General features: G+C 45.3%; 1 protein-coding gene across 2 annotated transcripts; it reads right to left on the bottom strand.

Moving 5' to 3' along the window:
- LOC119402853 (uncharacterized) lies at window positions 1-27,489 on the bottom strand. Of its 2 annotated transcripts, XM_037669902.1 has the most exons (8): window positions 27,410-27,489; window positions 26,736-26,851; window positions 24,781-24,870; window positions 14,656-14,745; window positions 13,323-13,421; window positions 9,486-9,548; window positions 8,998-9,042; window positions 1-164 (listed from the first exon to the last, which is right to left on the bottom strand). In XM_037669902.1, the coding sequence occupies exons 2-8, from the start codon at window positions 26,836-26,838 to the stop codon at window positions 160-162; spliced, it is 495 nt and encodes a 164-aa protein (XP_037525830.1). In that variant the 5' UTR covers window positions 26,839-26,851; window positions 27,410-27,489; the 3' UTR covers window positions 1-159. The 2 variants fall into 2 exon arrangements, with proteins under 2 accessions (XP_037525830.1, XP_037525831.1); XM_037669903.1 differs by lacking the exon at window positions 14,656-14,745.

Here is a 27,489-nt window from a genome sequence, read left to right as displayed (position 1 = left end):
TCAGCATGTTAGGATTTTAATCGGCACTCAAATTGAAACCGCATGACATCAAGTTGCTCCACATGCCAAACTACTGTGTGCGCTGGTGGTCCCGTACAGCAGAGTTCCGAGTCCTGGTCAGCTCTTCAGTGGTGCACATTCATAATCTGGCCAACACAATTACCCTGATGATAAAAGAGAAAGAGCAAATGAAGGACAAGTTGCGGAATTCGCCTCTCTAATTACATGACGAGTACCTTAGCACTTCTGATTCGTGAAATCGACATTTACGTACTACAGTAAGACGTCGTACATATTGCATTGCGCTTCGCACATTTGCACCGAAGGTTCGGTAGTACTGCGTGTTGTATTGGCGCATGAACGGGCTGAAGAAAAAGCGAAATAGTGAAAGGGAAGCAATTGTAAAATAAGCGCCAGATTGCAGCCTCATGTTATGTATTCCTGCCGTCAGATTTTGAAAGCAAACATTAAGTACGACGTATACTTCGGGGGCAATAATATTGTAACATATTTTTAGCGTTCTACTGGTACCAAATAAAATGATGCTGGACTGTTGGGCCAGGATTAGACTGCAATTTGGACCCAGTAAAAGACACCAGGTCAAGCCAATGCACCCGTCCTCGCTGATCTTGCCGGTCGTCATTTTCGGCGTCGTAATTCCGACAGCTTACCATACATTTTCATGAGAAAAAACATGGGTCAAAATTTCAATAAACAAAACAAAACAAATCACACTATGTCTCTGTTACTGCTGGGGTACGCATCATGGCTAGACTGCATCTGCCCCATGATACTATATACATAAAATTATATTTTATACCATCGAGTAGTTTCATGAGTTTCATAAGAGCAATTCAAAATTTATACAGAGAGCATTTTTTATGGGGATGTTTCCAACAATGCTATGACAATACGACACCTGTCGTCTTTTCAGCTGACCTCTACTTCGAGGCGGAGACACTTGACAGAAGCCACAGCTGCAGTTCAATGTATCGATGGAAAATGCTAGAATACGAGGTGTCGCTGCAGCCAGCGTCTAAACAAGCGGCCTTGTATTCTTCAAGCCTGTAACTGTGCGAGGCTGCAGAGTTGCAGTATTGAGGAAGTGAAGACAGTTTTTCGAAACGTTGGCTCCATTGGCACCCCGTGCTCAATAATTTTTCATGTCTTCGAACATCAGTTTTCTTCTGCATATGTACCTTAGTTGGAGTACAATGAATAGAGTGAAACAGCTTAATAAACTGTTGAATTATAAAGGCCAAGACACTTTCTTATATGGGAATGTTGCAGCGCATGACCACACATGACACACACATTTGTATAACATACAGAAATAGATCACGATTGGTTTGTGAAGTTAATCACCGGATTTATCAGTATAGAGCCGTGAAGTTAATCACCGAACATCAGTATAGAGCCGCCAGGTGTGCGACGCCACACTGAAGCTACCTTCAACGAGGAGCAAACGAAGTTTGCTCAAGGCACTTGAAAGCCGAGTCTGGCAAGAGAAAAGGGAAGTTATCTAGAATTGCGAATTTGGTGGCCTATTTTTATCTTTGACGTGTATTCTTATCTCGTTTTATAGCTATAAGCCAATAGAGAAAGAAAAACGTTTTTACAGTTATAATCAGACTCAAATCACTTTGCCATCTATCGTGCTGTCTACAATACGACGTGACTGAGCGGGTATCTCCAGAGTGTCATGGTCCTCAGTAAAAGAAAAGGTCAATTTTGCGGTTCAAATAGTCGTGAAACAATCAAATAGTCGTGAAACTCCGCAATCAAATAGTCGTAAAACTATCAAATAGTCGTGAAACACCGCAAAAAAGGAAAAAGAAAAAAAAAAACGGAATGCGATTTACTGACGCTAGGGAGATGGCTTGCCGCCTTCCACAAGATTCTTGGACGATGCACTTTCGTTCATTCTTCGTCACTTGAACATAATGAGAACTTACGGCCTGGTACAACAGAGCGGCCAGGTATTATGCGCGCCCGGGGGCGCTCTCCTTCGATATTCAACATCAAACTTCGATGAGAAAAGTACGTGAAATCTATCTAAATTCTTTCAATTCAGCGAGCTATATATAGTGACGGCCATCAACTTTTCCATATAAACAACCGTTCTCATGCTCATAATTCAAAGCTAATCCACCAGATTTTGTTCATTATTCATTTCAATGTAATTTTGCTTGCGGAAGTAATTCCGTCTTGGCATAGGGTAGAAGAGGAGGAGGAGGATAAACTAAAGGTAGGGAATGGTAAACATGACTAAGCCTGGCAGGCTGCCTTAGAATAGGGAAGAAGGAAGTGGAATAAAAATTAGGACGGAGGAGAGAAAGGTCGCTTTTGTTCTCGCCGATGTAGCAACACTTCCGCGCTTGGCATCACAGACGGTCAATTAGTCCAGTATCCTTAAGAAATCACTGTAGTGTTTTTGTTGCCTTTCGGAACTGTCACGCAGAGTCCCTTTGCGCCAATATTTGTCGATGGCGAGGAAGCTTCCCTCCATGTGATCTAGTGATGTGCGCAGTTAAAGGGACTGTCTACCGTCTTTCATCCATTCTCTCTTTTGTACCGCAACAGAAAGCGTACCATCTGGTGTACGTGGAGATTTTTAAATAGAATTTTCCTCTCTGTGTTCGGCCTTCTTGCATTGGCGTGAAACATGCCCACCACACTGGTTGGTGGACGCGATGACGATTTTATAGTGCTGGTAAAAACTTAAACCGAAAGCACCTGTGATTTTTGTAGTACTACTTTATTTTCGCTGAACACGAGTGTAAGGAATGTAACACTCTTTTTCAGGACCCTAGCTGTTAGATGAAGTCTTATTATACGATTACAGAACAGTTGTTTTGTTGTAATCGTAGTCTATGCGTGTATTTTACCACTGCTGCCGCAATCCAAGCCATGTTGAGTCATCAAAAAGACACGATAAATGCACGTCTTCACAGCGCAGCACATGTGAGACATCCTAACAACAATAGAGCGCCAAAATACGACCAGCGTGGAGGGCCGCATGGCATAGCGCATGAGTTGAAGCAGAACAAATCGAAGATGGTGCCGCAAGCAGCGCCACCGGGCGCCTTTTTGGATGCGTCAGAAAAAATTTGCACTCTGACGCAAGCAAGAGCTGCCTGAAGGGCGTAAATACAATTTCAACATTACATGTTTGTATTTAAGCGAAATGAGTCTACCTGCGAGGATTTCTTCTCCTACCAGTAGATTGACCACATAGCTGTTGGGTGACGCTAGCGGTCATTCTTTCACGGTTTTCAATATCAAATTAAAAATAGGATTCCTTTTTCATGGGGCAAAAACATGTTCGTTGCCGCCGATGCAACGAACTGTCTGCTCATTTTCATCCCAATCAGAAAAAAAATTTCCAAGCAGTAGACAGTCCCTTGAAGCCGGCATATTCTTTGAATCACGGCACTCACTTCGTGTGCAACCACGATAGGTGGCTGACGGTCAAAGTGGTTTTATTTGAAAAACATGCATAGTCTAAAAAGTACCCCGCATAAATGGCGACGTAGGTAAACGCATGTGTCTATGAAAAGTGGGGGCAAGCTAGGTAGTGCGTTTACATCAACGCCTGCCTTGCTCGACATGTAATTATTACGTCTAGTTGCCCCAGTTCATAATGGCCCACTGGTATCGGGAGGGAGCCTTAACATAAGCAGGGTTGAGGAGGCAGGACAAGGCTTGAAATTCTAGAACACAAATTTTCACAGAAGTATTGCTTGCGTTTTCTACCAATGATTCACTGTACTAAATCACTGCAATGACAAGCAACTCCGCGCAAAGTTATGCCTTCGATGAAGTCAAGACATTTTCTTCTGCAACTGTGGTCTTGAAGATACGTACTAAAGTACATCACATTTGTTTACTAATCGCAAAGAAAAGACAAATGATTTCGGCTGAATATATAGGCCTTTAAACTGCACTAGGATTGATAGGCGGGCGAGTTGGAACTTATCCATCTTTGCGCAGCGCACGAAATTGACAAGAAACACTAGAGAAGAGGACGGGACGAGCGCTGATCTTCAACTGAAAGATTTTATTAAATGCGAAGCATTTCTTAGCGAACTTCTGCGACTTTGAGCGTGTCTATCTATCTAGCCGCCTACGACTTTGAGCTCTCGTGGCCGTTTCATTAATGGGATGTATACCAAGATTGGTGTGACACAACATGACCGCATTACAAACATGAATGACAGGTCATAACCTGAAAATCATGATATGCGTGTCATGAACAGCATCATTTACATGGCGCGGTCTTGGTGCTCTTGCGGCCGTTTCGTTAATTTTATATTTACCAAAATAATATGGCGTGACAATAGTGTATGAAGAACACAAGCGGCAGGTCCTAATGTGCAAATCATGACAAACATGTCATGTACAGCATGATTTACATTATATGGTCTCGGGGCGCCCGTGGCCATTTAATTGAATGGATACGTACCAAAACTGGTATGATGAGACATTTCTGTATGACGAACATAACTGACACATGCTAACATGAAAATTATGATATGCAAGTCATGTACGACATGATTTACATGTACGCTCATGGTATCCTCGCGGCCATTTCGGTTGCTTGATATGCACCAAAATTGGTGTTGCGTGACGAGACTGTATGATGGACGTAAATCATGTGATAACGTGAACATCATGACATGCAAGTCATCTACGACATGATTTACATGCTACGCTCATGGAGCCCTCGCGGCCATTTCGCTCGCTTCATATACACTAAAATTGATATTGCGCGACGAGACTGTATGATGAACGTAACTCAGAAGTGACAACGTGAAAATCATGACATGCAAGTCATGTACGACATGATTTAGATGCCACACTCATTGACCGATTGTTGCCGTTTCGCTCGCATGATCAGCATCAAAGTTGGTATTGTGCGACGAGACTGTATGATGAACGTGAATCAGAAGTGATCACGTGAAAATCATGAGAGGCAGGTCATGTACGACGTAATTTACATGCCACGCTTACGGTGCCCTCGCGGCCATTTCGCTCGCTTGATATACACCAAAATTGGTATTGCGCGACGAGACTGTATGGCGAACATAAATGAGAAGTGGTAACATGAATTAGAGCACTGCACGGGCCCGCTTTATGAAGCCCGAGCCCATTGTTTCAAGCCCGTGCCCGGGCGTACATGACCGAACCCAACGCGAGCCCGGCCCGGGTGCGGGCGTTCATTACTAAACTTATCCAGGGCGCGCATGTTCATGACGAACAAGGCGAACAAGGCGATGTAGCAGCTCTGTGCCGTCTGCTTGCATTAGATCGATTCCCACAGTGCGTGGGATCTGCTGCATTTTTTGCAGCAGATCCACACACTGCTGCAACATGCTGCAACATATATATATATATATATATATATATATATATATATATATATATATATATATATATATATATATATATATATATATATATATATATTTCAAATAAAATCATTCAGTTGAAGATCAGCGCTTGTCCCGTCCTCTTCTCTTGTGTGCCTTGTCAACGTCGTGTGCTGCGCAAAGATGGATATAGGCCTAGCTCAAGACGAACATAAAGATAATGTATATTTAAGGATGTTACGCAGGTATTGTGGATCCAAATCTCCACAGTGGGCATTGCAATTAAAATAGTGTTAATGAAAGCATCAAAAAAAATGGAAGTGGCAGACAAGGTGTTCTTGAATCAAACATGATTTAGAATCATCTTTAGAGCTGCAGACAGCTAACGTGAATGATTGACTTTGTCGATTAGGTGTGTCCCTTCTGCGACTCCTAAAATTGCGTTCAGTTGATGCAGTTTCTGCAAGCCAGCCAAAATGCTCTAAAAGACTGCAAAAACACAATCACTTTCCTAAAAGATGAAGTCCTGCATTTTCCGAAACTATCTGTACCAATGTAAAAATATTGGTCCATGATGTGTTTTTTTTTGTACAAGGCGATACAGCTACGGGAAAACAACGACGCGCTAAAACAAACGATTCACAGTAAAACAGGCTTCAGGTTATCAATATTTGTCAAGCTAGAGCTACCTTAGAAATAGGCTCAACATTAGGGCAAATGGTAAATTTTGTAGAGGGAACTCAGCATTCTCTGCAAGTTCGGCCACCGTGCTACATAGCTGAGAAGAAAAAAATTACGCAGCAATGTGAAGTTCCTTGGCATGGCCGATCTATAAGTGTCAGTGTAAATAGCTTGTTGGCAAGTAGCAATGCGTTCACTTTATGTAGCAATATGCTTCATAAATTTGAATTCATTGTATGGTCGCCCATTTGATGTCATCACCGACCGTCATGCACTATACTGGTTGTCGTCAATGAAGGCTCCCTCAGGCCGTCTGGCCCGCTGGGAACTTCGCCTCCAAGACTACGACATCCGCGTACGGTACCGTAAGCGTGTATCCACACGACGGAGACTTCTCCGCGGACGATCGTTCCGCCGCCCGTCCGGCTGCGAAGCACATCGAGACAACGGATGAAGCGAGTAGACGGACGCGCCGGAGAAAAGAAAACATGGCAGCACGGTCGGCAGCAAGAGCTACCCGCTTCGAATATTTAAGCTCTTCGTAGCGCATTGCGTGGGCTGTTAGTCCCACACTGACGATTGTGTCGGCTTTAAGTTTGTGTTCTCAAGCTTCGCCGGCAACGTATTCATGACAATTTGGTACTGTCTCCGAGCGCCGTACTCGTTTTCTGAGAGCTGTAGGCTTAGCGAGTGCCTCTATTGGCAGAACATGAGCTCGGTGATCTGCGGAGCTCTAGCGCTAGCAAATCTCAGAGGCCACATTGTACGATTGTTTTCTTGTTTCTTTTTTCTCGAGATGGCGCGCAGGGTTATTTTTTTTGTTTTTGTGGTGCACAGTTAGTTTCTAGTTGAAGATGGAGTTGGAAAGAAAGCGACTATTAGCAGGGCGATTAGCAGGTAACAAAACGAGAGAAAAACGAGAAAAAGGCCGTGCTTGTTGCCAGAGCCTTATGGCTTCGTCGGCTAAATCTAGGAAACAAAACGAAAAAAAGCAGCGCTTGTTGCCAGACCTATAGCGGCACCATCAGCCAAATCGACTATGTTAGTCAGCCAAAATCCGGATGCGAAAAAGAGCCTGGCATCGTCCGTCCGCGACGTCCGCGGACGCGGTACGGATGGCACAAATTCGTGACGCGGTGTCACGTGATGCGCCATCGCGGCGAAAAAGACGGATTTAGTCCGTCGTGTGGATACACGCTAACGGACGCCAACATGCTGACGCCGACTCCCTCTCGCGCACCCTCTTGCCTGACTACAACGCCCACTGCTAGGTATTACACTGCCATTTCTTCAATCGACGTTCATAAGATCGCTACCGAACAGCGCAAGGATAAATGGATCGCCTAGGTGATAGACTTCCTCACTGATCCGTCAGCAACACCATCTACTCACGCGTTGCATTGTCAAGCCCACATTTTTGCTATTCCTGACGACCTACTGCACTGACGCAATTACAACGCTAACGGCCGCCAGTGTTTACTTGTCACAGTCGGCGTTCTGAATAATGCGAGTTCTTTCACTCTGATCCGCAATGCGCGCACTCTGAGGTGTCCCAGTCTTACCACCGCATTCGACAAGAATACTTCTGGCGAGGGATGTCCCGCTACGTGCAGAAGTTCGTTCGCTCCTGCCTCGATTGCAACGGTGAAAACCTGCAACGCATGTGTCACCAGCAGGTCTACAATCATTACCTTTCCCTAACTGTCCATTTGGGTGCGTGGGCATCGATCTGTATGGACCACGTCGGCTGGTAACCGCTGGACCATAGTCGCTGTTGACCATCTCACGCGATACGCGGAGACCGCCACCCCCCAGCGGCTACAGCGCACGATGTTGCCTCCTTCCTGCTACACCATTTCATACTGCGTCACGTTCACCCCAGGTCTTTCTCAGCGATCCAGGCCGTGTCTTCTTGTCGGAAGTCTTTCAAGCCATTCTCAAAGAGTGACATGCTGTTCACCGCAAAACTACTGCTTACCACAAGCAGAGGAATGGCCTAACAGAATGCTTTGACTGCACGCTCGGCGACATGCTCTCAGTGTTCGTCGCCGCCGACCACAGAAATCGGTATGCCATTCTGCCCTTCGTCACCTGCGTATAGAGTACTGCCCTACAGATCACTACTGGTTTTTCACCATTCTTCTTATTGTACGGAAGGCATCCGTCGCACACCATCGACACGATACTTCCATAGAAGGCACATCCATCTGAGTGTGCGCCTATTCCTCCACAGCCAGGCTTGCTGAAGAGTAGAGCTTGCCAAGACTTTTAGGACGCATGAACAAGAGCTACAGAATAGCATTCTAGGTGACACCACCATATCTGAGCCCACGTTCCTCCCTGGAGCGCTCGTATGGCTCCCGGTCCCTACAACTGCAGCTGGCCTCTCTTTTAAAACACTTCCGAAATACGAAGGCGCCTGCCCTGTCGTCGAAGGCACATCCCCGGTCAACTACCTGCTCATAGTGACGAGCTGTTAGGTCTCCGGGCGGCTCCCTTTTCTTACCCGGAGTAATTGTGGCCAAGCCGTGGTACTGTGTAATCGGTCGCTCTCTCCAGCGGCTTTTAGTGGGTCGTCCTCGTCGGCTTGTTCCTCAAAGGACGACGCTCACGCTTAGAGTCCGTCGCCACTTGACTGTCGCCACTGCGTATTGAAGCTGAATGTGGTCCAATAAACACCTTAACAATATGAATATTTTAAAGTTGCGGGCCCCTTACAGAATCGCATTATACAATAGCTTACAGTCTGGACTTCATTTCAAACGGAAGGTAATATTAGGCTGACCAATGAGTCTCTATGAGTACCGAATGCCGCAGGCAATACTACGGGAATCAGGATGGCTGAACCAGTGTTCGCTATTTCGTATCTTTCATATATTTGTGCAAGCTCAACAGACCTTTGAGGCCGTCACTCAGTAGGGACAAATGGAAATATGATACGTACCCGGTCTCCGGAATGCACGATGGATTCCACCATGAAGCAAATTTCCTGTAAGATAATGATTCGGATATGAAATCTCTCAGTGAATAAAAGATACAGACGCGTAAGCGAGGTAAGTGTATACGCGAGGTAAATTTCTCATGTGTAGTAGCTGTCTTTGTTCGTTGAATACTGCGTTTTAGCAAGAATGGGTAGGAATCATGTTGCGAATATCTTATAATATAAGGGGTCGTGAAAACCAGTAATATTACTTTATTACTAATAATTATTGTTACGTAATAGTTAATATTTCTTGTCTTTGGATGTCAACTGAATACACAATCATCTGAGTGATGAGGCTGCATGCCAGCGAATGCTATAAATAATACTACGTGAATCAGTCACTCGGTGAAGGTGCATTACTGCATATTTTAAAATACCGACGTGGGAACTAGATCAACAAAGGTTCAACAATGCCCCTATGCGTCCTCGTGTATAAGCATGATACGTACCAGCACCGTGATGGGCGGGATGGTGCGGTAGAGCATAGCCTACTTGAGGAGGCGGGGGCTGCCCTGAAAGAATATTGGTCATACGTGAAAACTTAAACAGAACAGAATATCACATCAACGAAAAACTTCATAAAAATTACAAACACCTAGACAAAAGCACAAGCATGGACGGGATCTTAGCCACACCTGGGCTTCTGTGCGAGACGTGCTGTTTTCATATTTGGTTAGGCTGAAAGTGACGGAATAAAATTTGACTATCATATTGACGCACGGCAAACTTCGGAGTCAAGGTTAATTATTTAAGGTAACAAATAGGGTAATAAGGATGGGATGATTACTTTATATGTTCAATAAAACGTGGTCGCGAAGATGACAGTGTCCAATAGTCATACGGTATAGTGTGTGCCGTCTATGGAAGCCGTACACTACTTAAGACGTCTTTGACATTTTCGCGAAAAAAAGTGATTATTTCTACAATCCCGCTTAAAGAAACAGAACACATAAAAAATGTGATTGTGCGAACTGGGAGCACAGCCGGTAGTATAGTCAGTTGCAACAACGCATCTAGGTAGCGCACACAACATCCGCTATGTGCAGACAGTGGACAATATGATCACTTTAGTCGCGGAAATAAACAGTACTGTGAGTGGCTTGCCCTGTGAAGCTCACTGATCGTAGCTAATTTATTACGCAAGCGCGGCCGGGATCTTGACTAATTGACGTTAAAGATTTCCCTGTAAGTAATCCACCGGCATTCTTGTAGGCGTAGGAAGGGGTAGAGTATTCCAGGCAGTTCGATATTTCCCGACAACAGTACTTATACTGCACATTTATATAGGCATACAAATAAAGTATGACTTGCACAACTGACTGGTAATCGTAGCTGTCAGGGGTATGATGGTGAGCACAAGTTTTTACATAGATAGCTAAGATGCTTATTCGTAGGGAGAGATGAGCATCGGTAAAAAGCGTACAGCCAAGCACAGGAATCTCTAGCTCACGCCATTGGCGATGCCACTGATGCACAGGCCACTCCACATTACAGTCGCCGTACGTAGAGGCAACATATATGTTGACCTTTCAGAACAGAGTGCTGCGCTTGATAGATGGTGATGCTCGCGCCACCGTTAGTCAGTCGTGCTCATGTGCGCAAAATTCTATTTCTGAGGGAAGGCCAACTGCCCAGCTGGCCACCTGCACAGTGCTTTGGGGAAGAAATGGGACACACCTCATATTCCTTTGTCACTATGAAACCGGTCATTACATGGCCGGTTTCATAGTGACAGATATAAACATGGCAGTGACAAATTTGCGATTCACTAAGCAACATTTCTTGTTGTTAATAAGCTTTTTCTCTCCCTTGCTTGTACTGTCGGCGCTCAAAATGAGCTCCCTGATTTAAAAATGTGCAAAAAGGGGGCCAGGCCAGCAGCTGGAATTTTAGGTAGGATCACCTTACAGTCTCGGCGTGTCGGCGTGCATCGTCGTCTGCAGTAGTGACGGTCCATTTGCGCGAGCGCAAGAGAGGGCGCCACCGCGTCAGCGCTCGCCGTGTGGCGAGAGAGAGCGAACGGTGAGCGCTGGTCATGGAAACTCTCTTTCTGCGATGAATGCTGAACTGTCAGCTTGCAAGGAATGAGAGCGCACCCTCGCCCGCGAGAGACAACGCCAACGCAGGCAGCGTCTTCTAGCTAGTATATTGATTGAAAAATGAACCTCTCCTATCCCACCATAGACGTCGAGCAGGCAACACGTTTTGAACGCCACCGCCACCGAAGGGCAGTCCGACCAGTGCAACCCAATATCTACAGCTCTCCGGTGAGTGCAACAGCCTACATTTTTTGTGTAAAAATTGTAGGGGCAGCTTTCCGCCATAAAACACTGTGTTGCCGCAAAGTAATTCACTGCTGTTCATTGGGATGCCTCTATGACATTGCCGCGTAAATGAAAAAGGAAGCGACAGTGTACATTTGCGGCTACGAATCAGCATATTGGTTATTTATTTTGTAACATCGAAGTCGCCAAAGATATTATGGGAAAGAGGCGGCCTGATCCTTTTCATACAATTAGAAAATGACGGCTAACGCCGGATACAGTTTACTGATTGATGTCTAACATTGGCTTTCTTCGGCTATGTAACGGAGAGTGTCGTCTTGTGTCCATTAACGCAGGCCACACTATTGTCATGGGCACTCAGTACGGTGACGGTATCCGTCGCTTAAACGACGATACTATAGTGACGGCGCAACATTCGCAATACGCGTGCGGCATCCAAAGCGTTTACGATGCAGCCTATTTTAGGCTTGAGTAGCGTGCGTGTCTCATTTGGGCACATGTAACATACGGCTCAGCCAGGTACATAAAATTTCCATTAATTATTTATTTATTGTTAAACTAATTATTAAGTAATAATTAATTATTCTTTAATTAATTAATTGAATAACTGATCTATATATCAGTGCCTCTTTTGGCTGAACCTGCCCCTGACTTGATCAAACTTCGATGCACATATTCAAACACATAATTCTAGACCTATTCATTATCATGCAGGCGTTTAGTTAAAATGTCATTGAAACTTCATTTCTCTTTCGCAGCACCTTTCGTTGCGGTGGTTATAAGTAATGGCGTTTGGAGCGGCAGGAGAACACTTTGCAATGTAACCACATCTAGCACGGAGGCTTTTCAAGGTGCTTGAACCAAGCATGAGTGGGTAAATTCGGGTAGATGCGCAGTTCCTCATAAATTGTACGAGGTGCACGAGGGAGTGCCTGCGGCTCGGTCATTAGTAGAGAGCTATTTAGCACTCTAAAGCGTTCACAATTTCTTCCAAGCCAAGCACCTTACCACATGCCCACAGTAGAGTGATTAATGCGCTAGGCGTTTAACGTATATGGCGCGGCTGTCCTACCAGACCCTGTCCTGATATCATGCGGCTAAAACTCACGTGAATGAGCGCTGTGACGATGTGTTTCGCAAAAGTAAGTGAATAAACAAATACATGAAACAAATATCCTGGGACCTAGACGCACGCTTGCACAACATGTATTTACAGGAAGCACATGAATGGGTTTTGTGGAAGATCACGCGACCAAGGGGAAAGGGAAGTAGGTCACGTGAGCAACCTCCGAGAGGATGTTGACTGAAGGGGGACGGAGAGGGGGATCAGGAATGGCGATTGCGGCAAAGAGGTCAACTGGAAAAGAGGCAGATTGACCTCCGCGTCCGTGTTGTGCGGACTCTTCCCTACCTATCCTCTTGTTCCTCCTCCTTCTGTCCCGCGAACGCGTTGGCGGTCCTGCTGTCGAGGCTTCTCTATACCTAACTCCTTTGGTCGATGAAAAACCGTTGGAACACGGGGTGTCGTTGGAGCCAAGTTTTGACAGCCGTACAGGTGCCTATAATATGTGGAGGAGCAAAGCATGCAGGAAAGGGTGTTTCAGCTCCACTAACATGAAACCTGTGGAGGGGCGAAGCATGCAGTGTGCGTCGGCGTTTCCCACAGCAAAATCACTGCTACTGGGTAATAAGAAGCAGAAGAAAGATCGGACACAGACCCGCAGGCCACTTTTTAGTTAACATGCACGCTGCGAAACTTTATTTTTCAACTATGCACAAGCGAAATCTGCCACCGGGACTACATGGTGAGGCTGTCTTATCGGAGACGTAGTGCAGCACGCAGTGGCGTCATGCGCGCTAGGTGATGATAAGGCGGATGTTCGGCGATTTATCAGCAGTGTATCGCCACAGTAACATTACAAACGTTTCCGTATGAGCATGTATGCACATAGCTAATTTTCAGATTCGCTGTGTAAGTAACGAAAACAAGCATGTACTTACTATGATGGGCGAATCCAGTTATAGGCCGAACTCCGCCTCCAGCAAGAAGTCGATTTCTTAGTTCAATAGTCCTGTTATTCAACATTCTTGGAGCCTCTCCTGACGCAGGAAGAAAGCAAAATGACAACATATGCATATATTCCTAGCCAAAGATCTGCATACCATTGCAATGGACCTGAAGACAGTGCTGCCATTTCAGTGCATTCTGAAGTGTTCTGTCTGAATGGTACAACTGGAGGTTGCCTTGTGTCTGTTCACTTTTCATGGTGGTGTTCTCAAGTGAAACGCGTCACAACCGTTGCCCGTAGCCATTGAGTCAGATATTTTGCATAATTCTATAGGAGCGTATACCGCGCTGCTTAGAAATTTATTTAGTAAATGAATGTATATGTATCATATGTCAAAATCAGGCTTCACTAATTTCTGTGTATGTGTTATCGTTTAACTGGACGGTTAGAGCTATCTATACTTAGCGTTTCTGTTCCTACATGCCCAACGCATTAATATATTCAAGCCCTTCTTTCCCAATTTCTTGCTATCGCATTCATTCAAATGCCAATTTTGTTGTTTCTCCAAAAAGGCGAAGTGAAAAATGGGGTAGCTACAACTTAGAATATATGCGATGAAATACTAGCCAACTCCTTGTATCTGACTTGGCGTAATTCAAGAATACGCTTACGTCAGAACATGCGGCCGTTGCAGCTGGCAAAGACAATTTTCGGCTGTGTGCTGCGTCAGCGCACACTGAGTGGCAATATCACAGTGCCTATATATTAAGCCGTCTGCTAATCCCTGTTGAGATAGGGCGCTTGTGACCACGGCCAGCCGATCAAACACGTCGTGCCCGTCAGAGGTAGGCTGCCCATCTCTGGGATCCCCCCACGGACCTCTTGCGCGGCGCAAGAAAGGCGGCGTGTTTCATTGTGCTTCCATATGAAGAAGGGCGTGGTTGAGATCTGCTCCGCCAAGGGCCGCAATGACCCACTACGCCAATAAAACCGTCTCCTCTTGCCTGATCCTTACATTAGGTAAACTAATGCCCTCATAATAAATGTATAATATATATGACAACATGAACCACCCGCAGGAATTACGAAGCACAATTACTTATTAAAGAAAATTTCTGAATATTCCGGACGTGCTTGACAGAGGAACAGGTGCTTCGCTCGTTGCGTGTGCCATTAAGTAGCAGCCAAGTTCAATATGTCGTTGAAGCAGAACGTGGCCTCGCTGTGGTGTGCAGCGCTCGAGCCGAGAGGAATGTGTGACTGGGCGTGTAAACACGTACTCTGAACGTGAATGATGTAAGTAATGAAAACAAGAAAATACACACCCTCTTCCGGTATTGGAGGAAGACGTGGACGTCTGAGCAGCCTAGGCCTTCTAGGCAGTCCTCCCGGAAGTTTGTAAAGTGGAGCATTTACTAACGTAGAGAGATGTACAAGATCATGCCAGAATGATTACTATTTTAGGCGAAACAGTTTTATGACAATTTGTTACAATAATAGCATTCCTGTACTGGTTTGCATCAGGAAGATTCTACATCACTTTTTAGACAATATACCCGTGAACATTCGTGCCGTTTCGTCATTCGCCTTTGAGCCGCTGGTTAGCACAGCTATCCGGCAACAATTTTTCTCAGTCACCGAGCGACGTACCTTCAACTAAACATATCATTATATTTAACTAATAGAAAAGATCTTACTACGCAGAATAATAACGAGGATGGCACACTAAGGGGAGGCGTTTAAAGCACTCGGGAGTTCTTGTAGTGCAGAATCAAGAACACCGACCTCAAACAGTGAATTCGTCATCATCATCATCCTGTCTACGCCCACTGCAGGGCAAATTCCTCTCTCATGTTCCGCCAATCAACCCGGTCCTGTGCTTCCTGCGGCCACGTTATACCTACAAACTTCTTAATCTCATCTACCCTCCTGATTTTCTCTCTCCCCTCACGCGTTTGCCATCTCTTGGATTCCAGTCAGTTCCCCTTAATGACCATCGGTTATCCTGCCGACGTTCCACTAGCCCGGCATATCTATTTCTTCTTCTTGATTTCCACTATGATTTCAACTAGGCGCGGGGTTTCTTATTCATAAAAATATAGCTGGCAATATAGAGAAATAATATAGCATTAATGAGAGGGTGATATGTATCGTAATTAAGTTTAATATGAGGTAGAAGATGAAGGTCGTACAGGCCTACGCGCCTACATCCAGCCATGATTATGAACAGATTAAACGCTTCTACGAAGACGTAGAATGAGCACTGAATAAGGTAAAGACGCCGTATACTGTACTGATGGGCGACTTTAATGCAAATGTAGGCAAGAAGCAGGCTGGAGATCATGCAGTTGGGGAATATGGCATCGGCTCTAAAAACGCCAGGCGGAAGTTACTAGTAGAGTTCGCAGAACGCAATAATTTACGGACCTTTATTGCCTTCTACAGAAAACGGGCTACTCGAAAGTGGACGTGAAGGAGTCCTAATGGCGAAACTAAAAATGAAATAGCCTTCATAATGTGTGTTGACCCGGGCCTTATACAAGATGTGGAAGAGTTAATAAGATCCAATGCAGTGACCACAGAATGGTAAGATCTAGAATTCAACTAGACTTGAGAAAGGAACGGCAGAAATTAATACGCAAGAAGCCGATTGATGAACTAGCTTTGAGAGGGAATTCAGAGTACAGAAGTTTAGAGTTTAACTTCAGAATAGGTACGCGGCTTTAACCGAGGAAACCGACCTTAGCGTTGACGCAATGAATGATAATCTGACTAGTATCATTAGGAGTGTGCAGTGGAAGTCGGGGGTACAGTCGTTGGACAGGACACTGATAAGCTATCCCAGGAGAAGAAAAACCTCATTAAGAAACGTCAAGCCATGAAAGCCTCAAATGCAACAGACAAAATAGAACTGGCGGAGCTTTCGAAGTTGATCAATAGACGTAAAGTAGCCTACATAAGAAAGTATAATATGGAGAGAATTGAGCATGCTCTAAAGAACGGAAGAAACCACAAAGCTATGAAGACAAAACTGTGCCTAGGCAAAAATCAGATGTATGCATTAAAGGACAAGGAAGACAAGGTCTCAACCAATATGGATAGAACAGTTGAGGTAGCGGAAGAGTTCTACAGAGTTCTGTAGAGTAGCCGAGACATTCGGGATGATTACGGAAGAAGCAGTAATAGCCCAGATTAATCTGTCATCCCACTAGTACTCACAGGAGAAGTAAAGAAAGCCCTAAAGGGAATGCAAAGAGGCAAAGCCCCTGGTGAGGATCAGGTAACATCAGACCTGTTGAAAGACGGTGTAGAGAGTATGTTAGAAAACCTGGCCATCTTGTCTACGAAGTGTCTCTCGACGGAGAGGATACCAGAATCTAGGAAGAATACCAACACTATCTTGATCCATAAGAAAGGGGACGTCAAGGACCTGAAAAATTAAAGGCCCATCAGCTTACTGTCCGTTGCCTACAAGCTATTTACAAAAGTACTTGCTAACAAAATTAATACGACATTAGAGTTCGATCAACCAAAGGAACAGGCAGGATTTCGTACAGGCTTCTCAACAATAGACCATATTCATACTATCAATCAGGTGATAGAGAATTGGCTGGAGCACAATCATCGCCTATACATCGTTTTCATAGATTACGAGAAGGCATTTGATTCGGTGGAGACATCAATAGTCATGCAGGCACTGCGGAATCAGGGCATCGACGAAGCCTATATAAGCATATTGGAAGAAATCTACAGCGGATCCACAGCCACTATAGTCCTCCATAAAGAAAGCGACAGAATCCGAATAGAGAAGGGCGTACGGCAGGGAGACACGACGTCTCCAATGCTCTTCACTGCGTGTTTACAGGAGGTTTTCAGGGCGCTAAATTGGGAAGAATTAGGGATAACAGTTAATGGAGAGTATCCCAGTAACCTGTGATCCGCTGATGACATTGGATTGATGAGTTACGCGGCAGACGAATTACAGCTCATTATTACTGAACTGGATACGGAAAGTAGAAGAGTAGTTCTGAAAATTAATATGCATAAAACTAAAGTAATGTGGAACAATCTTGGCAGAGAACAGCGCTTTGCGATAGGTGGCGAGACACTGGAAGTTGCTAAGGAGTACGTCTACTTAGGACAGGTAGTAACCGCGGAGCCGAACCGTGAGAGTGAAATAACTAGAAGAATAAGGATGGGATGGTGCTCATTCGGCAAGCATTATCAAATCATGAATGGTAGTCTACCACTATTCCTCAAGAGTAAGGTATATAACAGCTGCATCTCACCGGTACTTACCTACGGAGCAGACACCTGGAGACTTACAAAGAGGGTTCAACTTAAATTGAGGACGACGCAGCGAGCGATGGAAAGGAAAATGATAGGTGTAACCTTAAGAGACAGGAAGAGAGCAGAGTGGGTCAGGGAACAAACGGGGGTTAAGGAAGCAGTCAATTACAGCGGAATGTATCGAACAAAATACAAACCCAGGGATCAGGTCCTTTCGAGAGGGATCAATAAGTGAGCTTATACGGGTCATAGTGCAAGGAGAACAGCCAAATCTTGACCGAGTCTCAGACACGATGACGGGACTACATATTCTGCATAAACTGAAAATTCAGCCCATACACACCACGGGAGACAGAGCACCACTACCTCCCACAATCAGACATCACCTACAGATCAAACCAATACCCAAAAACACCCTGGCGGGCAGACACGACGCCAGGAGAAAAGCCAGAGCAGATAGGCTTAACGAAAAGCACAAGCAAGACCAAACCGCGGTCTTCGTCGATGCCGCCAACCAGGGACACAACACATACACCCTGAGTGCCGTGGACGGAGAACTTAAAATCGTAAATGTGGCTTCCACTAGAGCCGCATCAATCAAGAAGGCCGACGAAATGGCCATAGCGCTGGCCATTATTAATCCAACTACCCACACTGTCCTTAGCGACTCTAAGAGCGCTATTCTCAGATTTGTAAGAGGAAGTGTGGGACTCAATACATCCAGGTTCCTGAGAAACTTCAGTCAGAATGACAGAATCAAAATCAATCTGGTCTGGGTCCCTGCTCACTCAGGAAACCCCGGTAACGAGGAGGCGCATAAAGTGGCCCGAGGGTTAGCAAACCGGGTCGCGCTGTCCTTGGAACCGGGCCCTCCGATGGGAGAGGCAGTGACCTCCTATAACGATCTTACTAATTTGTATAAAGATGACAGGTGAATATACCCCATACCGCACAGCAACCTCACGAGAGCGCAGGCCACTGTCCTCCGCCGAATTCAAACGAACATTCTAACCACTCCTCACCGCTTAGCGATATTCACAGGCGGAGAGGTTGACTCAACATGCAAAAATTGCGACAAAAATGCCATAGCAAACCAAAGTCACATCCTCTGGGAATGCGAGGGCCTTCCCCCACCCAGAGAGCTTCTGCCAGCTCCCTCCGAAAACGACATGGGAGACCTTAATACGGTCCCCCGACGAAAAACTGCAGAAAGCAGTCATTGCATGGGCAGAAGAGGTCGCCGCAGACAAGCGGCCAGCTCCAAACCCATGAAATGTCTTTTGAATAAAGTTGTATCCTCCTCCTCCTCCTTGACCGAGTGGTGCGGTGTTCCACGGTGCATAATACAAGTATTTTAAGCACTATGACCACTGCGCGCGCTACTCTGCTAGACCGTAGTCATGCGTTACTGCTTCTTTCATGAAGTATTTGTACCTGCGCTGGGTGGAGGAACGTTATGCTGATTACTTGAGTGTTTCTGGCTGGGCATGGAATCGCTACACGCGTAGGCGTGCGCAGTGCTCCTGATCGGGGTGGGCGAAGGTTCATCGCCACGCTCCCCCTCCTCACTGAATGAAGGTATGGGACAGACTTTGCCCTCCCCCCTAGGTTACTAGAGGGTCTCCCCCCTGCCCCCCCCCGTGCGCACGGCTATGGTTTCACACCTATACCGCATTCCGATTTGCTATGAAATGCCCCGAATACGGAGGATGTTTCATGAAACGTGCCTGATAATCGACCGAAATTATTTCAACGGAGTATTTCCTTGCTACTTGTAGAATTAGTTTTTCTATAGCAGTACACATATCATGATGGCTAAAGACAATCGATAGCGGTGTAATCAATTCACATCGATTGAGAATATAAATAAACCGAATGATAATTGAAAACAAACTTATAAAGAAAAGGTGGCCGAGTTGGTAAGCGAATGTGTTTGCGATGTGGGTATCACAAACCGGACAGAAGACACAAAAACGAACACAACACAATGTCTCACTGAAAGCTCGTTTATTTCTTTTGAACAGGTGGTTAATGTATAAAAATGATATCACATGATGCACAGATGCCTTGAAATGGTGTCATTTGACCTTGGTATTCATAGTTAGAGCTCATGGACGGGGTAAAGAAATATAGGTATGGATGACTCACGCACTGGGCTTAACATGCGTGGAGTAAGCTTCAACAATATCAGGGTTGAATGGATTTTCTTTTTTTGCAAAACATAATTTTGTTAACAGAATAGTTCGCAAGGCAAACTTCACAACGTGCAGCCAGATTTGAGCTGGCTGAGTTGTTGATAGTGACGTCGTACGCCTTTACGTTTATTTATTTATACTATACCGGGATACACTGCAAATACAAACAGTATATAATATAGAAGGATGCCCAAAGGTACTAAGTGCCAGGGGAACCTTAGTGCATGTATAGAAATGTAGAACCAAAGATGGGAATGTAAGGAAAAAACTATAGGATCTGCGGAGTAGTAATTCGCCTAGCCTTCAGTGACGCTCCGGTTCCAAACGTGCACCTGCTCCGCTTCTGTGGCGGGAAAGGAAAAATTCATATGCAGTGGCACCCGCTACCTTCCTCTTTTTTCCATATAACCCTCACAACACTCTTCCTCACATTCAGCTTTCATTTTCATCCCCTTTCTCTACTGTACGACACACTGCTATGCTTCGTTTACTCTTCGCCTCTTCCTTTCCCTCCTTCTCACCTATGCACCACTCCTACACGCCCTCACTTCCATTTTCCGTTCCTGTTATACTGTACTACATATCAGTACACAATGCTTAGGCTCCCCTGCTCGTTTCTTTTCTGCTCATCTTCACGTCTTTCTTCGCCGTCACTTTCCTTTTATATCCCACTGCTACACTGTACTTTACACGGCTATGCTATGCTCTACCCTCACCCTTGTTCTTTGCTCCTTCTTATCTTCACTTCCCTTTCCCACACCTTGCTATACTACACAACACATGGGTATGCTACAATATGCTGGCTCTGCTATGCTTTACCTCCCGCCCACCTCATCTCCATCCTCTCCACCCTCAAATCCCTGTCCTCACCTTCACCATATTGTACTATGCTTTGGCTGTGCTATACATGATTAGCCTGTGTGAAGGCATGCATGGCTATGCTATTATTTACCCTTTCCTCTCCGCCTTTTCCTCCCCCTCATCACAATCACATTCATTTCGCGCACTGTTACTGTGCCGTAGTATACATGGTTGTGTTACACATGGTTTTGCCACATGGTTTTGCCAGCGTCCATGGGTATCCTATGTTTCACCCTCTACCTTCCTCCTTTCTCTCCCCATCACCCTCACATCAGTCCCCCCCCATCCTCACTTCCCTTTCCGTTCGCTTGCTATCCTATACCATACGTTCTATACATGCCTAATCTATTCATTGCCATGCCTGCCTCACGCCAAGCGACATGAAATAACACCATGCGATGACAGTATACAACAGCCTGGTCCCCTAAAGTGTTTCACACTTAAAAAAGGAACGTAATGAAAGCGAACGTAATAAACGTAATAAGATGCACGTTAGGGCAGCAAGTACTTTTTTACCTCACGATTGTGGCATAACACACTACTTTCACTGAGCACGGACCGAACTGCTTCGTGTGATTCGTGTGCTTGCGACATGCAGCCTTGAAAGGCTGTCTTGTTGATTCACAAGATTACATTTGTTGTGTAGCGAATTGAGCTAGCTTCTTCAATCCGTGCCACATTTCGCGAATGTGAAGAATGAATTCTATCTACTTTGCTATTTCAATGACCGGCTGGTCTAGTGGCCGCTTTTATTTTTTTATTTACAGGCACTTCACAGCCTGAGACGCACGGTTTCTGTAGCAGACTGGCTGCTCTACACGATTTGTCTGTTTCGAAACGCTGGAATGGTCTGTGTGGTACCTAGACTGCTTAAGCACTGATCCTGCACAAGTTGTAGGCATACCTCTTTTGTTTATAATTTGCTTGCAACTTCTGGGTTGATGCTGTCAGCGACGCGCAATGAACTTTTACTACGCATCTAAAGAAGCCACCGATGACTACGATGCTGCCTAATGCGAAGTCTGAACGCAGATGTTTAGGTGTTTGTGCTTTGCGATAAGTTTAGGCGCGACTGCCTCGCTAACCGGAGGACCACGGAAGGCAGCACGTGGGCGCGTTCCACAACAGCCACCGCAGACGGGCCATACAGGTCATGCGCTCTCTGCAGAGGGGCATGATCTGCATCTTTCATGGAGGTGTGAGTGACAGTTGGGGAGGCGAATGTCTGATGCTTACATAGGAAAAGTGGACCCCTTGTTTTGTAACGCAGATTGATGAGGCGTTTATATTGGTCGACATCGTACTTTAATGCTTGGACATTTTGAGAGATACCCCTGCAGGTCCATTGGATGCATATAATATTAGGAATTTCCATGGTTATTCCCTGCTGCGATTGCGAGCGCGCCGGTAGTTCCTCTCACATTCGTCTGCTGCCACTTTATTTGTGCAATTTCCAGTTTCTTTACTTCTTCATGTTGCATAATTACTTCTCAATGTTGCCCAGTGGCTCGCCCAATTGCTTCCATGCGGGAATTCAGTTTCTAGGCCAGCTGCATGATGGTGTCCAGTGCCTGGCTCGTCATAACGAGTGATTCTCGTGAGTGGGTGCGAGGAATCTTCTGGAGCTCATTCTGCTTTTCCATGCGTGGCTGCTTCGCAGTGTTAAATTGTAAGGTGTGCGCTGCAGCGGTTTGTGATTATTTCCTGGCGAGTGGTTGTCGATCCGAATTTTTAGGCTTTCCCAAAGGTGGTGAGTTCATTGCTGTTTGCTCACGGATTTCTTGCGACGCCTGTATCCAAGATGGCGCCTACTTTCTGTTGTATGAATCCTTCTATTTGTTGATGGAACTTGCTCCAGGCACCTGTCGCGGCTGCCTGGGCACGTTCAAAACGCTCAAATATAGCCTGAACCTTACTGATGTTCATTGCCGTGTTTGATGCCGTCATTCGCGACCATGTCTTGAGCACAGTGCCTCTGTTTTTAGCTGTTCGCGCTGGCTGCTGTTTTTTATTTGATTTTGCAGCATTAGACTTCTTGGGGAGTGGCGGGCTTGTGGCTTTAAATGTTTTAGTGGGACAGTTGTGCTCCAAAGAAACGTGGCCCGCTGCTTGACTGACCACACAGAACGGTGTCTCCTCGCACTGGTTATCGTTCTCCTGCGTTCGGCCGCGGTGACGACATACAACTTGCGATGGGGAGAACTTGGCCATGTGATCCAGTTAATGACACCGAAAACTTGCTGGGGCCCTAGGCCGGTGGTCGTACACTGGGACAATTATATAATCCAATGATAGCCGTCCAAAAAGGACGTGGCGTGTGGACAGCGATTAGAAGCATCTATGTCTTGCCCCATATCTGATCGACAAGAATATTAGCAGATTCGCAACAAATGTGGTTGGAAATATAATCTTCAGTGGGCTTTGCTCATATCTTCACTACACCCCTGCAAGTGACTTCAGCAGGCTGGATTGCGTCCAGTATTTAATCAGGGATCCTTCACGCCTGAGCCACCAATCCCAGCGTTAGCGTGAGCTCTCCTTGTATTAGCAAATTGCCTAAGGATTGCTTATCCGAAATGTACAATCTAAGTTCATTGGCCTTAATTATTTATCTAAATGCAGAATGCTCCGCTGCTACGCTGGCGGCTGATGTGCTGATGTCTGTCCTAAAAGCCGAGTAACAGCTGGCTTCGGAATCTCCTGTATAGATATTTGTCTTATTGGCCTGAAGAGCACGAAAAAGTGAGGCCTACTCAGCCAATTACACCGCAGTTAGCTCTTCAGTGTTTGCGTCATGTATCTCCGGTAGTTGACATTGTACCCGTCCGATGACTCGATGTCCTAGTTCTTCATGCTGTCCTCGGGATTCGCAACAGTGAGTTGCATCGCTGTCGAGGGCGCTGAACCGGCCCATGCTGCCACAGCATGTGCTTCAAGTACTCGACGCGTTTCTGGCCTCGTTTAGCTGGCGTTGCAATGCTCCGTTACGATTTCATCCGCACGAGAGGCTTTGAGTGATGCCGCGGGCAGCTGCAGTTACTGAAGTGGGCCTAAGGGTGTAGGAGCGTTCACCAAGTACCTGGTTGCAGGGGCTTAGCCACAGTCGCGACCACCAACCGGCACGGCGGTACTCGAGCCAAGCCTAAGCGTTGTTAGGCCCAACCCATGAACTAGGCCCGAACTTCCTTTGACGAACCTATTGTCCGGTCAATGTTCAAGAAGACACACAGTCCCCTGACTCCGGTAGTGTTTACGGTCTTACTCACCGAGATCCGCAGGCATACTGTGAAAAAATCTACTAGAACACTACACAAAACGCCACTGAAGCCTGACAACCCAGCGCCACGTTCCGCTTTAGGTAAAAAGTTCACGCCTTCGGCCGAGTACCTTAATTTGAAGGAAACTGCTACATGGAACCTTAATAAGCTCCTTTACAGGAAAACGGATACTATGTTCAGCCACGAATCGCGGGCGCGGCTGCTGCACTTTCGATGGAAGCGAAAATGTTTGAGACCCGTGTACTTAGATTTAGGTGAAGGATAAAGAGCGCCAGGTGGTGGAAATTTCCGGAGCCCTCCGCTGCCTCATAATCATATCGTGATTTTGGAACTTTAAACCCCTAATATTATTAATATTATGTTCCGCCACGTATTCATCTTAGCAGAAAATTGCCTATAAGTGAAGCACGCCTTATGGGTCTTTCTCTTAAAGAAAACATTATGGTTCTCTTCCTTTGTATTGTGTACTCGCTTAGAGAAATGCTCTTGGTTCTGTACCAGCAAAATTTTTGTGCTTGATCTTTAACTTTGTTGGTCCCCATGGGCACCTTGCTGAAAGTTTTTGTCAAAGAAGTTGAGTAACTGGCTTATTTAGTTTCTATGTATTTTCCTACTTAACAAAAAGCTTCATAAAGCTATCCCATACGTTTGTGTCTACAGCACGTTCAGGAAAAAGCAACCACTTTCAACGTTTCATTTCAGCAGAATGAGTACGTGCACTCGCAACGGTTTCTAGTGCTTATTACAAGAATTTGCGACTGGTCATGTAAAAACGTCAGCTTGCTGAGGTAAACGATGCAATTCATATAAACAAGAATATACGCACTCTCTTCACGTATTGGAGGAAGAGCTGGATGCCTCAGAAGCCAAGGTCTCCCTTGCAGGTTTTGCGGGAATTTTTCAAGCGGACCTTTTGCTATATTAGACAGGACAAAATGAGCCGAGAATGTACAATATTGTATGCCAAAAAGCTGTATCAAAATGCGTTACCTGGACAGTAGGCTAGGATTGGTTTGCGTCCGGCAGGTTTTATATGATTTTAAGAAAACCATATATGTGGACATTGCATTCCGCCTTCTTCTTTTATTCGTGCTGTTGATCGGACCAACGTTGTAATATTATTTATTCGGTCATCTAGTTGGACATTTGTAGACGGCGCGTCCGATACGATGCTTCTTAACTTAAGTAGTCAGTGATTATATGCAGTTACAAAACGGGCGAAGAAAATAATACAGTGTGTGTGTTGGTGACTAACGTACCGTTATCGCTATCGATGAGTACGCTTTCGGACGATGGTATAAATTCCCATTGGTAATCTCTTCAATCAGCGTACTTTGTAATCATACAATCTCATATAGCAAGTTCGAGCTCTTCAAAAACTTCCGAACACAACGACCTGCATCATGGATCGAATGTGTTTTGTCCATTTTTATTATGACATAGTCAAACAAAATGTTATATTTCTAAAAGGCGACTTCACAGACATATTGCGCCAAGAGGAGGCGGTTTTCGTTTACTATGTAGTTTGGCCGATATACTGGATAATCCGATACACAACTTTTAATGAAATTTAGAATCTATAGTCATACTTCACGCCACAATCACGACCACACAGAAACGCGAAAGAACACATAGGCATGACTCTTTCTGTGTGTTCGTGATTTCGGCGCAAAGCTGATTCTCGACTCCAGGCATGCACCTACCAGCCCAAAGGCGAGCACTGCTTTAATCAATTTGTACTCGTGGTGCTAATTTCGGTGCCATGTTGTCTTCACGGCACTGTGCAGTGACAATGTAAAGAAGATGACTTCATGTAAATATGCGGCTTTTCCTTTATATTTTGTATTTTTGCGCAGTTTGCAGGTGGAGATGCCGGGTTACATGAAGGGGCGTGCTATAAACGAGAATATACGGTATCGGTGTAAATATTGTCGCAAACTATTCATACGCAGCAGTACATGGTCAGTCGGTGTCGGAAGCGTCTAGGCCGCCTTGCCCTTAACGTTGAACTTGCTTTAACAACGATTCTGCTATTAGTCGAGGCTTCCTGGTCCGTTAATGGCATAGCGCTGGTCACGTGCCCTTGTATTGTGAGTTGTGACGAGAGCCGAACTCTGCAGGAAAAGTAAGGGCTGAGCCGCGCCAAGATGGGCGAGTGCGAGGCTCGGTGGCAAGGCGAACCGATGTGAGTCGCGCAAATATGGGCAAGCCTGGGAGTTCAGTTAGCGCCATATGTGGCCATCACGGCGAGTGTCGAACACTATTTTATTGAGAACTGGCGTAGCGCTCCCAGGTTTGAATGCGCATAAAGATTCGATAAAGTGGACGACTGCCGTCGTAGCTCATATGGTCAAAGCATCGGCCGCGTAATCCGAAAGTTGCAAGTTCGGTACCTGCCGTCGGCAAGTTGTCTTTTATCGAGTGTACTTTCTTCACAACCATATGCCAATTCCTTCAAAACACTTGAAACCGTACATTATCATCCCCTATAGCTTAGACGGCTTCATTGTCTGCCTGTTTTCATTAGGTTTGTGCAAAAAAAAAGACTACAGCTCAAGATTCGCTTTCTTGAATCAGTATGTACAGGTTTCTTATATAAACTGTGTTTGTGACACAATAAATAGCGAAATAAACGAAGTTTAAGATTGCTGAATCGTATACAACGGCCTCCAGCTGGCTGTGTTGAGAAGAGCATCAACCTAAATAAATTTGCCACCGCACACCCGCGTGCTTATTTTAATTAGAATTGTGGTGTAAGCATGAATACAGGTGAGCACCTACCCGGTTTGCGGCTTACGGCAAGCACGTACGCTGGCCCTTGATCTAACGTGCGCAGGTGAGAAAGTAAGCCAAGCAAGAAGAGGTTTGCAAGAGAGAACTGCATAATTATTTTTTACCTGAAAAAAAAAACACGAAAGCATACGATTACATTCGCCGACTGTTAAATCCTTGCCTAAGAATTTTGGATTAAAGATAAAAAAAGGTTCACTTCAGCTGTAATGTCAACCTTAGAATTTGAGCTTTGGTTCTCGAGAACAAGCCACGGCGCGTCCTGAAGTTCAGTCAACAATCTATGCCATCTGCGTAAGCGTTGTTCAAACATGGTAGAGCGCTATGTTTGTGCTGCGACGGCTTTAAGGTATATAAATAAATATCCTATCAAACATTCATTTGTACTGATTATAACTCTAGAAACAACTGCCTTGCTAAATACCTTGTAAATTATTGTTTCCATCAGTCAAACCTGCCTAAGGTTTCGTGATTTTTGAAAATGACGGTGCCGTCAGCTAGCATCGTGGTAAAATTATATTTGTTATATTTGTAGGGTGGTCAACTGAAATTCTAATGACTGAATTATTATTAAGAAAACAATGAAACAACGCCACTTATTTTTGATATTTTCCGCCATATAACTTATAACGTGCAGTAATGCATAACATACTTAATAAACTTACTACTTCTTTCATCAATGCTATCATCGCAGAAATCTAACGAAAGTAGAATCCGTTGAGTAACCATGTCAAATGGAACCGTA

The sequence above is a fragment of the Rhipicephalus sanguineus genome, chromosome 8 (genome assembly GCF_013339695.2).
Source record: "Rhipicephalus sanguineus isolate Rsan-2018 chromosome 8, BIME_Rsan_1.4, whole genome shotgun sequence".
Taxonomy (NCBI): Eukaryota; Metazoa; Arthropoda; class Arachnida; order Ixodida; family Ixodidae; genus Rhipicephalus; species Rhipicephalus sanguineus.
This window is presented reverse-complemented; position numbering and strand designations above follow the sequence as displayed.